This window comes from Cebidichthys violaceus, unplaced genomic scaffold, assembly GCF_023349555.1.
Source record: "Cebidichthys violaceus isolate CVI_PGR_0920_01 unplaced genomic scaffold, fCebVio1.0.p SCAF_11, whole genome shotgun sequence".
Taxonomy (NCBI): domain Eukaryota; kingdom Metazoa; phylum Chordata; class Actinopteri; order Perciformes; family Stichaeidae; genus Cebidichthys; species Cebidichthys violaceus.
This window is the reverse complement of record NW_027176274.1, coordinates 1162942-1178217: the sequence shown is the minus strand read 5'-3', so window position 1 is coordinate 1178217 and position 15276 is coordinate 1162942. Positions and strand designations below refer to the sequence as shown.

At 41.8% G+C, this 15276-nt stretch overlaps 1 protein-coding gene and 1 long non-coding RNA gene across 2 annotated transcripts in view; one reads left to right on the top strand and one right to left on the bottom strand.

Annotated features, from left to right (window-relative positions):
• Positions 1–216: 216 nt before the first annotated feature.
• eaf2 (ELL associated factor 2) lies at positions 217–5006 on the bottom strand. The gene is made up of 6 exons (XM_068736635.1): positions 4831–5006; positions 3788–3882; positions 3478–3614; positions 1611–1789; positions 1249–1500; positions 217–1165 (listed from the first exon to the last, which is right to left on the bottom strand). The coding sequence occupies exons 1-6, from the start codon at positions 4931–4933 to the stop codon at positions 1122–1124; spliced, it is 810 nt and encodes a 269-aa protein (XP_068592736.1). The 5' UTR covers positions 4934–5006; the 3' UTR covers positions 217–1121.
• A 2294-nt stretch (positions 5007–7300) lies between these two features.
• Positions 7301–15276, top strand: part of LOC137890131 (uncharacterized) — a 22649-nt gene continuing 14673 nt past the window's right edge. The window contains exon 1 of the long non-coding RNA XR_011105268.1: positions 7301–7632. This is a non-coding gene — a long non-coding RNA (uncharacterized lncRNA). The remainder of the gene's footprint in view (positions 7633–15276) is intronic.

Sequence of the window (15276 nt, the reverse complement as noted above, 5' to 3'; positions counted from 1 at the left end):
TCTGAGATGAAAGTCAAGAATGAAATATAGAAACACCAGAAAACAAGTTTTTATTTATTATGTTCCACACGGCTTATATTTATATATTTGTATATACACACATATTTTAATAAGACGTCAGAGAAGCTTCTCTTCAGACTCATAACTATATCATTAATGAACTGTGTGCTCAGAATAATTACAAAGACTCAAAATAAAGAACACAAACGCCCAAAATGAATTATTAAAATCTTTATTTTTCTACAAGTGAACGAGCGTCAAACGTCTCAGACGCCATCTTTGATTCAGGCGTAAACAGGAAGTAGATCCTCAGAGCTCACACTGCTGATCGCTCAACGCTGCAGACAGCTTTGACTATCAATATACATATATGTACATATATATGTACATATATATGTGTATGTATATTAAGCTGGTTGAGTATATTTCTAAATATAAATAATTTGATTCAAGTATTGCAGGTTTAAAGCTACGAAGCACTGAGCTCTACTGAGACATGAGACCAGAACACAAAGCTGCAATAACTCACTCATTCATATCATCCTCACTCATTCATATCATCCTCACTCATTCATATCATCCTCACCCTCACTCATTCATATCATCGTCATCCTCAGCGTGGCGCTGGTGAGGCTCTGGTCCAGAGTGGTGTCTATATTCATGTGTTCACTCTTTATCTCCATGTGTTGTGAATGGTGCGGTGTGTTCGTAGAGATCAGAGAAGAGCATGGAGGTAAAGCGTGAACACATTATTAATACAACGTTCACTCTGTTGAAGACTCGTCTACTGTGGAGGAGAACCTCACTAGCATCACGTCCGTCTCTAGAGAGCTGCAGAACCTTTCAGAACTCCTCATGAAGTGAAGCAGCAGATGAACGGATGAGCGGATGAACGTCTACATGATGCTGACCTGTGACCTCACTGATAACTGAAGAGTGTTTGAATGAGAGAGGCTGAGCTGAAGCTGGAACACAAACGTGAACGCTCGCCTCCGATTGGCCGGTTCAAAGCCCAGACGAGCGCCTCTGGTGGTGAATAAGTGACAGCGAGAGGAGAAGCAGCAGCTTTACAGAGGAGGAGGAGGTCTCAGGACCCGGGTCCTCAGAGACCCCCTGAGGGTTCAGTCGCTCTCGCTGCCGGACTCGCTCAGCTGGAGGTCGCTCTCTGAAACACAGACGCCGTGATGTCATCAAAACCAGGAGTCATGTTGTCACCAGCTGACTGAGGATGAAGAGAGGGATACTCACTCAGGGTGTTCATGAGTCCTCCTCCGCTCTCCTGGTGTCTGCTGCTGCTGCTGGTGATGGTGCTGCTGCTGGTGGTGATGATAGGCATGCTGTGATTGGTCGGTGGCGGTGCAGCAGCAGCAGAAGAAGAAGTGCGTTCACCTTCATCATCGCTGCTGCTGCTGTCGCTGCTGGAGGACGAGGAGCTGTTGGAGTCGGAGGAGCTGTCCCCGCTGCTCAGCTGGTCCATGACCCGAGCCTCCGCCATCAGCTCTGAGGACAGGAAGCAGACGCACCTGTCAATCACCGCGTAGCCCCGCCCCTAAAGCATCCCCTGCTCTACTACATGGACAGGACGAGGATGAGACGCCGCACCACGTTACCTCTCTCGATGTCGTCCATGGGAGACGCTGGAGACAAGGTCTTCTCCTTCGGGGGGGGACTCTTGGAGCTGGTGGGGGTCTTGCTGCTGCTGCTGCTGCTGGTGTTGGTCCTCACCTGCTGGCTCAGGCGGCTGGTCTGCTGCTCCATGCGGGAGTGGATCTTACTGCTGCCCTCGGCCCTGTGAACACATCCACACAGACCGTCTCATGAGTCCCCGTGGGTTCAAGTCCTCCTCCGACGACACGAGGTCCAGAATCATCCCGACACATGATGGAGGACTCAAGAAGAAGAGCTGAAGAAACGTGTCTAGACATGGCTCCTCCCCCTTCACAGAGAGAGGAGCCCTGGTGTGAGACGACTAGAGACGACCAGAGACGACCAGAGACGACCAGAAAAGACCAGAGACGACTAGAAAACAAGAGAAGACCAGAGACGACCAGAGACGGCCAAAGAAGACTAGACCACGAGTCCAATGAGCCGATTACGAAACACGAGAGGCGTGCGGGCTGAACATGGAAGAGTTATTAAACACTGAAGCTGGAGGAACGGGACATGAAAGGGTTATGACTGGGACATGAAAGGGACATGAAGGGGTTATGACTGGGACAGGACTGGGACATGAAGGGGTTATGACTGGGACATGAAGGGGTTATGACTGGGACAGGACTGGGACATGAAGGGGACATGAAGGGGTTATGACTGGGACATGAAAGTGTTATGACTGGGACAGGACTGGGACATGACTGGGACATGAAGGGGTTATGACTTGGACATGAAGGGATTATGACTGGGACATGAAGGGGACAGGACTGGGACATGAAGGGATTATGACTGGGACATGAAGGGGACATGACTGGGACATGAAGGGGACAGGACTGGGACATGAAGGGGACATGAAGGGATTATGACTGGGACATGAAGGGGACAGGACTGGGACATGAAGGGGACATGAAGGAATTATGACTGGGACATGAAGGGGACATGAAGGGGTTATGACTGGGACATGAAGGGGACATGAAGGGGTTATGACTGGGACATGAAGGGGACGAGAAGGGGACATGACTGGGACATGAAGGGGTTATGACTGGGACATGAAGGGGACAGGACTGGGACATGAAGGGGTTATGAATGGGACATGAAGGGGACAGGACTGGGACATGAAGGGGTTATGACTGGGACATGAAGGGGACGAGAAGGGGACAGGACAGGGACATGAAGGGGTTATGACTGAGACACGAAGGGGACATGAAGGGGTTATGACTGGGACATGAAGGGGACATGACGGACATGAAGGGGACGAGAAGGGGACAGAACTGGGACATGAAGGGGTTATGATTGGGACATGAAGGGGACAGGACTGGGACATGAAGGGGTTATGACTGGGATATGAAGGGGACATGAAGGGGTTATGACGGGGACATGAAGAGGACGAGAAGGGGACAGGACTGGGACATGAAGGGGACATGAAGGGGTTATGACTGAGACATGAAGGTGACATGAAGGGGACAGGACTGGGACATGAAGGGGTTATGACTGGGACATGAAGGGGACATGAAGGGGTTATGACTGGGACATGAAGGGGACAGGACTGGGACATGAAGGTGACATGAAGGGGACAGGACTGGGACATGAAGGGGTTATGACTGGGACATGAAGGGGACATAAAGGGGTTATGACTGGGACATGAAGGGGACGAGAAGGGGACAGGACTGGGACATGAACTTGTTGAAATGTTGGTAAAATACAGATTAGAACCCGTTTCACTGAGTAAGTTGACTTTAAACTTTAATGTTTCTAAACTGAAGCAGATTACAACGCGTGTCTACAGACAACAGGACCATGTGGACCAGGACCAGAGGAACCCACCTGGTCTTCTTCACAGCGATGTTGCTGTTGAGTTTCTCCAGTCTGTACTCTCCCGTGTCGTGGTTCACGATGAGGATGCACTCCTTCATGTACGGTCTCTTGGACCCTTTGAAGACGGTCACCGGAGCACTCGAGCCCTGAAACACAGAGACAGACAGGACGGTGGTCCTGGTTCTAGAAACAGTCTGAGGACACTCCTCCTCCAGAGACCAGAGAAAACGTCTCTAACTGCCACTTGAATCTTTAAAGCATGATTGTGTTGTTGGCGTGTCGTCGTTGATGAACGGCTGAAGTTAAAGTGATCTCAGACCTCCAGGTTGGGCAGAGTGATGGTGACCTGCTCTCCTTTCCCCACCTCAAGCTCTCCTTCACACGTCGTATCGATGGAGGCCGGCTTGAAGTCATCTGTCCCCAACAAGACAAGACAACAAGACAACCGCACCAGTATCAGTACACACACATATATATATATATATATATATATATATATATATATATATATATATATATATATATATATACACATTCAATTATATACTCAATACTGACATCCGTACTGGTGTTGTATTAATAGATATTATACTCTCCATAATAACAATAGTAGCACAGTTGTACTTGTACATATTATAAACATATAAATATATATTAAATATTGACAACTGTAGCATTGTTGTATTTATGAAAATTATACACATTTAAATATATTGTATACTCAATATTTAAAGTACATTGTATTATTTGTACATTGTATATATATTTGTATACATATATTGTATGAATATATTCAATATTAACAATAATATTTAATAAAACAAAATGTTATTTTAAATGTAGACACTAAATAAAATGTAGTGCTGCAGTTACGCACCGTCACCACCAGATGGCGGTAGTGTACTGATAGACGCAATGCTAACATTAGCTAACATTAGCTAACATTGTGACAGCTGGCTCATCAACGGTGTGTTTGTTATAGTTTGGAGTTAATAACTAACTTAATTAAAACGACGACGAGCAGACAGAACTGTTATCTTATATATATATATATATATATATATATATATATATATATATATTTATATATATATATATATATATATATATATATATATATTTATATATTTATATATTTATATATATATATTATATTATTAAAACACACCAACAACAGGCGGATATTAAACGGCTAACGTAAACCGGGCTACACGTCGAAAACAGCTGCCTTCGGCTGTCTTAGCTACAAAGCTAATTGGTAGCATGCTAACAGTAGTATGCTAACTGTAGCTAATGCTACTGTTAGCATGCTACTGTTAGCTACTGTAAAAAAAGCCCAGAGACTCAAACCGCGGAACTTACATCGCACCGTGTGGTAGCCGCTCTTCGGGTGCTTCTCGAACGTCTCTCCTAACTTCAGGACGTGCTCCTGGTTGTCAAAGTTAGAATACGTCGTTCCGTTCATTCTGAGACTTTCATGAGCTGTAAACTTTCTGCTTCTTCTTCTCTATCCGACGTCCATGTACGGCAGAGCTCTAGTCCCGCCTCCTCTTCGTTATGATTGGTCAAGAGGGCTATCCTCTTGTTTGATTGGTTCAATATCTGTCAATCAAGGAGTTTGTGATGACGAGGCAGCTACACGGAAATGTCATGTTTTTATTATTTATTTTATCTAAACCATGAATAACTATTAATATAATGTGAATATAATAGAACCAGAAATAACTATTAATATAATGTGAATATAATAGAACCAGAAATAACTATTAATATAATATAAATATAATAAAACCACACATAACTATTAATATAATATAAATATAATAAAACCAGAAATAACTATTAATATAATATAAATATAATAAAACCAGAAATAACTATTAATATAATATAAATATAGTAAAACCACACATAACTATTAATATAATGTAAATATAATAAACCAGAAATAACTATTAATATAATATAAATATAATAAACCAAAAATAACTATTAATATAATGTAAATATAATAAACCAGAAATAACTATTAATATAATATAAATATAATAGAACCAGAAATAACTATTTATATAATATAAATATAATAAAACCAGAAATAACTATTAATATAATATAAATATAATAAACCAGAAATAACTATTAATATAATATAAATATAATAAAATCAGAAATAACAATATTAATTAATAATTCATTAATTAATTAAATTAATATTTATATTTATAAAGAGAGACAATAAATCTATTCTTTTTTTACTGTCGCATTATTCACTCGTGAATGTTTTGTTTAATAAATGATATTTGATATAATCCTCTTTTGTAGGTGTTGCCTTAATATCTTTTATTATTATTTTACCTAAATGAAATTCAGACTAACTCACAGATCAAAAATATTATTTTTAAAAATAAAAATAAAATTAATTAAAATTAATAAAAATTAAATTAATAGAAAACCCATATACCAATTATTAAAAAAACATTTCACATTCACTTTTTACTGCTTTTATTTTATTGTTATTATTTTTTTGTTTTTTTATGTTTGTCTATTGTAAGTATTATAATTATTATTATTATTCTGAAGTATAAAGACGGAGGAACGCTGACAGTAAAGATTAATAATACAAATTAATAACTAGATATCACCATGAAACTTCACCAGTTCATTACTCACATTAAGAGGATTATTTATTGTACATACATGCATATATATATATATATATATGTACATATATATATATATATATATATATGTACATATATATATATATATATATATATATATATATGTATATGTATATATATATATATGTACATATATGTACATATATATATATATATATATATGTACATATATATATATATGTATATATACGTATATATATGTACATACATATATATATACATATACATATATATATATATATATATGTACATATATATGTATATGTACATATATGTACATATATATATATGTACATATATGTACATATATATATATATGTACATATATATATATATATATATATATGTATATATACGTATATGTATATATATATATGTATATATACGTATATATATATGTACATACATATATATATATATACATATATATACATATATATATATATACAGGTTTCTGTAAAAGAAAAGGATCCATCAGACTGATCCGGATCAGACTGAGTGATGAAGACCACCATGATCCGGGCTCTTTAGGGGGGGGGGGGGGGGGAATCTTTAATCTGAGCCAATCAGCAGCAGAGTGAGAGCGATGGTGCTATGGTTAGTGCTGCCTTCACTGGCTGTCGGAAATATAAGAATTAATCTATTTATTTATTTTTTTGCTTTGTCTGTCAGAGCTTCTGTTTGAAGGATGCTTTATGAATAAAGTTATTAATAATAATATATAAATAAACTATGTTATTGATCAGTCACTCCTCATGAACCAAACACACATCAAACACACACTAAACACACACTAAACTCACTCTTCTTACTGTGTATTCATGGTCATGTTTCTGCGTGATGTTATGTTGAATATCAGACTTCTTATTAAAATCACATTATTCTAATCACTGCTAATCTTTTATTTTATTATTAAACAAATAAAATAATAATCTCACATCTATTCTGAATGAAGTTATAACAACAGCTGTGAGGAGTTCATACCTCAAAGATGAATCAGTTAATATCTCACAATACCTAATATCTCAAGATAAGAAATAAAACGTGACAAACAAACAACAAAGCAGAGACACGTGACACGTGACAGCTCTTTAGTGTATTAGTCACTAATCAAACGTCATCACTAACACGATGTAATCGGACTCCAACGTGGAGACAGAAGACATTCTCCAAACGTTAAACCAGGACGCTTGAATGTCCGAGCGGCACGTGAAGGCAGCACAGTTCCCAAGGAGAACCCCGCAAAGGAGAGAGGTCGTTAACCGGGATCCTCCGGTACCCACGGAACACTCAGACCTGCACGAGGAGAGCCGGAGGACCGTCCATCACGGTCCGGTCTGTGGGGGGTCAGATCCCGGTCTGAGGATCAACATCGGGTCTCTAGAATAAAGAGGAGCGGTGAGGACCTGGACCCGGATCCACCGAGAGATCCTCCTCTGTGCCGGGCTGATGGAGGGCGACGCGTCCTGAGAGTGACTGAGTGAGTAGCAGAATGACGCGCGTGAGACCTGATCATTACCACAATTAAGAAAGACACGGAGAGCTTCAGGGACACAGTTCTCTGCTTTACGAGGCACCTGAAGCAGCCGCGGTTTAAACCCACCTCCTCTCTGTAAGTGAGCGCGTGGAGCAGAAGCTGCGATATTAAGGTTTTCACCTCTCTGTGATTTATGATGTTTGAATGTGTTGAAGCACAAACATGCTCATCACGTGAAGACATGAAGAACTGTCTTCATGTCTGAGTAGTAATCCAAAAAAACATGAGATACACTGATCATATATATCTCTATGTATATATGTGTATATGTATATATGTATATGTATGTGAGATATTTTGAACTTTCAATCTCAACATTTAACGGACAAAAAACAGTGGAAATCTGAACATGTACAGTTTGACATCTGCTGAGGAGGACCATGTGGTGTGACTGAAAGCTCCAGAGCAGCTACTCAATGGACCCATTCAGTCAGTCTCACGTCTCCATGTGAAAGGAAATGAAACGCTTCACTACATATTTGTTATTTTAGTCTTTTAAAAATGACATAAATGATTATTAAAAGGCTGAAATGAATGAAACAACGTTAACGTCTTCACCTGAATCTACTTCAGGACAATAACTCTTTAAAAAACTAGCTTCCCCTGAATGTGTCCTCATGTTTCAGTAAATGAAGCAGTGGATCCTCAGAGGAGTCTCTGGAGTCCCAGGAGTCCTTAAATGCAACGTGTTTCGGGGTTGACTGGCCGTGCAGCAGGACGGTGCATCCAGAGCCGGGACAGGAAATGCCCCCGGGGCTGATGGGAGTTGTTGCGTACGGATGATGTGAATGAATGTAGGGTAGAAGCAGAGAGGAGCAGTCGATGGACAGACCTGGAGCGTCTCGAGGGTGAAGGAGCAGCTTCTGCAGCGATGCTCTCAGAGGAACGAGACGTTTCATCAAGAAGAATGTGAAGATCGTATCACTATCATCTGCTGTCACGCCAAGGCCCTCTAGTCTCTGAGTCTGAATCAGCTGGAATGTGATGCGTTCAGGGACAAACCGTGTCATGGTTATTGTCAGGGCTATGTGTGACATCACCACGAAACTCTCCTCCAGCCACCGACATGAAGACGACGCTCGAACACCTTCACTCTAACTTTAACCCTTCAACGGCCCGGTGTGGTAGAGTCTGATCTCAACAGGGACTCAATGAACGAGGCGAGGAGAAGGTCAAAACACACACACACACACACACACACACACACACACACACACACACACACACACACACACACACACACACACACACACACACACACACACACACACACACACTCTAACGCTGGCAGTAATGAGTCGGCTCGATGCTGCTGGCTTCTCTCTGAAGATAACGAGAACATGTGACTTGTGAAGGTGCTGCTCTGGAGCTTGATGACCTTCCATCAGCTGAGACCAGCTGAGACCAGCTGGTTCTAGAGTCCAGAGACTTCCTGCGGTCGTTCATGTTATGAGCTGTTTACGGAGGAAGACTGTGCTGAAGCTCATGAGTAGACCTTGAGGTCTGGTAGACTGGGGACCCCCTCGTGGTCTTCCTCATGACAGTGGACTGGAGGTAACGAGCGGACCCTCCAGACACACTCTGTACACCTCCTACAGGACAGCCAGACCTTTAGAGACTCCAGTCCTCTTCAGGGTTCAAACCTCGTCCCGGCTTTAATCAGGTTTCACCTCAGACAGAGAAACGAACACGTCTTTGCAGCAAAGAAGAAGAAGAAGAAGAAGAAGAAGGTAGAAACTCTCCAGGGTGTGAAAGAAGACTCTGGTCCTTCTGAGCCTCCATCCAGGGCCACAAGACTAAAGAGACATGTGGAGAAGACGTCACGGTGTTCAGGCTGATAGCTGTTCATGTGGAGGTTCACAGGAATCCAGGTCAACATGATGAAGATGAGGATGATGATGATGATGATGATGGTGGGAGTGTGTTATAGACTGTTTATAAGAAGAGGACGTAGAGGAGTGACGTCTCGTTGGTTTGTTGATGTTTTGAAGCCTCTAGTTCGGCGTTTTGGTCATCGCCATGTTGTTTTTTCACAACCAGTGAACAGGAAGTGACCACATCTGGACTGAGGAGGAGTGACGTAGAGACGCCGTATACGTCTCTGGTAGAGACCTGTCAATCACTGTGTAGCCCCGCCCCTAAATCATCCCCTGCTTTATGGTGTGTTTGACTCTAAATGGAGCATAATGTACTAAATGAACATCATGCTGTATTGAAGAAGACTGTAAACTAGAGACTGAGACCATAAACTCATGTTTACAATGTTTACTGAGGGAATAAATCAAGAGAGAAGTAGAGTCATTTTAGACTAGACTTCTATACAACCAGAGGAGTCGCCCCCTGGTGGACACTAGAGAGAATGCTGCTTTAACACATGAAGCTTTGGCTTCAGTCTCCTGGTTCAAAGCAGTGAATCAGCATCGGTCTCTTCCGTTGAACCTCTTTGTCCTCTGCTGTGTGTGAGTGTGCCCCCCCCCCCCATCCCCCCTCCTTTACAAACAAACCATCAACAAAGAGCATTGTGGGTAGACGACGGCCTCTCTCCCAATTATGGACAACCTCTAATTACCAGCAGAGTAATTAAGAATCAGCTGCAGCTGCTGGAGGTGAAGCTGTTAATTATGGGATGCATGAAGACCGGGAGTCTTCATCACACACAGCATTAACTAATGCAGCAATAATTCAATATATTTTATTCTGCATGACGAGTACTTTAACTTCTAGTACTTTAAGTATATTTTGATGATAAAACGTTTTATACTTTTGTTAAGTGAGTATTTCTACGTTGTAGTATTAGTACTTTGAGTATTTCTTCCAGCTCTGCTGTCGAGTGTATTTGGTTTATTGTGAAGTGTACTCTTTATTTCTACGCTTTATTCTGAAAGGACTTTATCCATCCGAGCTGACACTGGTGGTGTTGCTGGACCTTTGTATGGAAACATGAAGAGTAACTTCAGACATCATAGAAGTATACATTGACTTCATGTGTTCATTAGAAAGGAACATGTGAACACATGAACTGCTCAGAATGCAGATTTGAGGCTTTAAAGCTGCCGATGGACTCGCTCACCGTCTCTGTTCTGCTCGTTGGTTTCATTGTGTTCTGTTCAGGTGGTCATTAAACCCAACATGAGTTCAGTCACATGAGCAGTGCTTCACTGACGTGGCCTTCATCCCTTCATTTCTGGTTGTCACCATCTTGGTTTTTGGTCATTGCTGTCTTGGTGCTTGGCAGTCGCCATCTTGGTTTTTGGTCGTCGCCATCTTGGTTTTTGTCTGTCACGGTCGTAGCTGTTGGCCGTCGCCATAATGGTTCAACAGGATGTCATAGTTACATCGATCTCTCCGGAGGATGATCCCTCCCTGACTGAATGTGATGCAGACACGAGGCACCGACGTGTCGCCAGTGTTTCTACTGAGAGGATTCATCTCGGCTGAACAACAAGAGAGACGTCCGTTTCGCCGATGAATAAAGCCAAGTGGTGTTTCTGCAGAGCGAGCAGCAGACTTCCTGTTTGGCTCATTTCTATTCAGATTCTATTCTTCTCTTTTGTCTCTGCGGTGATGTTTCATCTGGAGGAGAGCAGCCTGGTGATCAGAGGCACATGTAGGTGGACCAGCGATGCAGCTGTGAGAGGGACTGTGTGCTAAACTGTGCAGCAGGAAGTCAAATTGGATTTGAAAGCTCCCCATTAGGAGCGCTGGGTTCATTCAGCGTGCTGTGCAGCTGCAGGCGGACTGATTGTTGAGCTTAAAACCAGCCAATAAGGAGCTCGGGGGGGAGCATGTGCACAGACACACACATCGCGTACTCTCACTCATTCACAACCACTTCAGAGGAAAGAGGAGAGTTTCCTTCACGTAACTTGTGACGTGTGAATGACAGCTTCGAGAGGTTCTGCGGTTGCTCATCAGCCCTGTTCAGAGACTAGTGAGTGAGGTGAATGGATGACGCTCCGCTCTGGGCTCCATTTATTTCCTGGTCCAATCGATAAACACACACAAACAGCACTGTATGGAGTCAGAGGAGGGACATTTAAAAGAGAATACATGTCAAGTGGTCCCTCACTTTGGCGAGGTTTCAATGTGCAAAACTCCCCACTTGAAGAGGACAGACAATTTCAGGAAGACTTCTCAGGATTCCACTCTTTGATCACACTTCCTGCTTTTATTTTAGAGTTTGATGCAGTGATCAAGTAACCAGGTGAAAAACCTTTAAATACAAACAAAACACCACTTAAGAAAATGAGACGCAAGATAACCACATGCAGTGAACAGACTACAATACTGACATTAAATACCCAAAAATTAACCTTGTAAATACATAGCAAATAATCCATTTCCAATATTGTGAGTAAATTAAATAAATACATTTTTAGCTGAATTTGATCATGATTTCATCATTTCAACAGTACAATAAATCAGCAGCTTTTTAAAAAGGATAAATCTTCCAAATGCATCACTTTTTAAATTGTACTTAGCTCACATGATTTTAAAAGGATCACATTTTTAATTATATTTAAATACCATGACAGCATTGTAACTATATTTGTAACTATATTTACCCAACATGCTTTTAACCATCAGTATTTGCAGTTCTTAATCAGTTCATCTCAGTCAATGGCTACAAACAATGTTCTACAACAGCTACAACAGTTACAACAGCTACAACAGTTACAACAGTTACAACAGTTACAACAGCTACAACAGCTACAACAGTTACAACAGTTACAACAGCTACAACAGTTACAACAGCTACAACAGCTACAACAGTTACAACAGCTACAACAGCTACAACAGTTACAACAGCTACAACAGCTACAACAGCTACAACAGTTACAACAGCTACAACAGTTACAAATGCATGATAGCTCACCGGCTCCTTCTTCCTTGTTCAAAACAAGCTTTGGTTTTTGCACAAAACACTGTTTCAGTCCCTTCTGTTTCTTACTCCCAGACTCCCAGAGCTGCTCTGCTGTGATTCTGTGAGTGTGTGACTGCAAAGCCAGTTCATTAGCGGATTAATCTCACCTGGTGCTCTCAGGCTGTAAGGGGCGTGGCCCACAGTTCAACTCAACAATACAAAAAAAAAACGTAAAATAAAATATAGAAGAATCTAAATGTCATTTACAACATTTAATACACATAAATGTGTTTGAAAATATAATAATAATAATATAATAGGATTATTTGAAGCATGTTCATTTATTTTCTGTGTAAATTAATTTTTATATTTTTTTCATATCAATTAATTCTGCAAATTTAAAAAATAATTATTTTATTTTTATAAAATGTAATTTATTTATTTGTATCCCTGTATTTTAGAATAAGTAAACATGAAGGGATTAAAAATACATTATATAAATAAATGAATGAATAAATATCAAAATAAATGCGAAAGCTTGTAATTATTATTTTATATTTTGTTATTGATCTTCATATTTCCACTTGTATTGTCTGTTTCTTGACAGATTTTTTAAATATCTTCATGTTTGGTCCTCCATGTTGTAGGGGAGAAGATGTAGACTTGAGGAGGTTCTTGGTGTTCTTGTCAGTGGTGCTGATGCCGTCAGTCCGTCAGTTGATCTGTTGATCAGCAGAACATGAACCGACAACAGTCAGAAAATACACTTTATTATATCTGAAATGTCACAAATGAAACCGTTGATTGAATATTACTGAAGATATCCAGCGGATGGATTGACAGCACAGATAAGCTGGTTGTTGGTGTGAATCCAGCCTGCTGAGAGTCTCTCATCATCAGCGGATGAAGCAGCAGTTTTTAAACGGAGGAATGTGGGTCACTTCACCCGCCGCCTCCCGTCTCTTCGGCCCGCTGGGTCAGAGTCACGACTCGACGCTGCCTCTACTGGAGGAACAGAGTCAGGTCACTACGGAGCAGACAGAGCTCCACGTTAGCATTTAGCTTTGAGCTGAAAACACACAATGTCCTGCAGGTCTGGGATCGTGCATTAAAGGGTTACACACATTATGAACGTGACGAGATGAAGACAGACCTCCTGTTCTTCAGCTCTTTTAATCATTCACATCCCTTCTTTCTAAAGCTGCTTCAGATGCTGCTCGCTTGTAACTGATTTGTTGTTTTTTAATATTAATTTGGCAAAGTTCATTTGAACACCTGTGATTTAATTAACAAGCATTTGCAGGTTTGTGTTGAGTTTGCACCACAAACATAAGAATACAGAACATACGACGTGTTCTGGTTGACCTTTGTTCCAACGGACAAAGACCCGGTTAATGGTTCTAAATATAGTGTCCGCTCTGCTGAATGTGTGTCACTGTGTTCCTCTGTGCATCCTGACCTCCATCCAGTCACTGTGGGGATCACAGGACCGTGCTGTGCCCCACAATGCCCCACAATGCCCCACAATGCCCCACAATGTCCCATAATGTCCCACAATGCCCCACAACTTCCCACGATGCCCCATAATGCCCCACAATGCCCCACAACTTCTGATGTGAACTCACTTTATGAGGCTTCCTCCACATGGACCAACGACATTACTCCTGCTGTGTTTGTTAGCTCAGGAGAATCCGATAGAGCTCAAACACTCATATTCATATTGTGAGTGGAGGATTCTGAATATCAGCTCTAATGTCGGAACAATCTGAGTCATGAGTCTGTGAACCGATGGAGTCGTGAGGTTGTGAACCAATGGAGTCATGAGTCTGTGAACCGATGGAGTCATGAGTCTGTGAACCGATGGAGTCATGAGGTTGTGAACCGATGGAGTCATGAGCCTGTGAACCGATGGAGTCATGAGGCTGTGAACCGATGGAGTCATGAGGCTGTGAACCGATGGAGTCATGAGTCTGTGAACCGATGGAGTCATGAGTCTGGCAACCGATGGAGTCATGAGTCTGTGAACCAATGGAGTCATGAGGTTGTGAACCGATGGAGTCATGAGTCTGTGAACCGATGGAGTCATGAGGTTGTGAACCGATGGAGTCATGAGGTTGTGAACCGATGGAGTCATGAGCCTGTGAACCGATGGAGTCATGAGGCTGTGAACCGATGGAGTCATGAGGCTGTGAACCGATGGAGTCATGAGTCTGTGAACCGATGGAGTCATGAGTCTGGCAACCGATGGAGTCATGAGTCTGTGAACCAATGGAGTCATGAGTCTGTGAACCGATGGAGTCATGAGGTTGTGAACCGATGGAGTCATGAGGTTGTGAACCGATGGAGTCATGAGTCTGTGAACCGATGGAGTCATGAGGTTGTGAACCGATGGAGTCATGAGGTTGTGAACCGATGGAGTCATGAGTCTGTGAACCGATGGAGTCATGAGTCTGTGAACCGATGGAGTCATGAGGCTGTGAACCGATGGAGTCATGAGTCTGTGAACCGATGGAGTCATGAGGTTGTGAACCGATGGAGTCATGAATCTGTGAACCGATGGAGTCATGAGGCTGTGAACCGATGGAGTCATGAGTCTGTGAACCGATGGAGTCATGAGGCTGTGAACCGATGGAGTCATGAGTCTGTGAACCGATGGAGTCATGAGGTTGTGAACCGATGGAGTCATGAGTCTGTGAACCGATGGAGTCATGAGTCTGTGAACC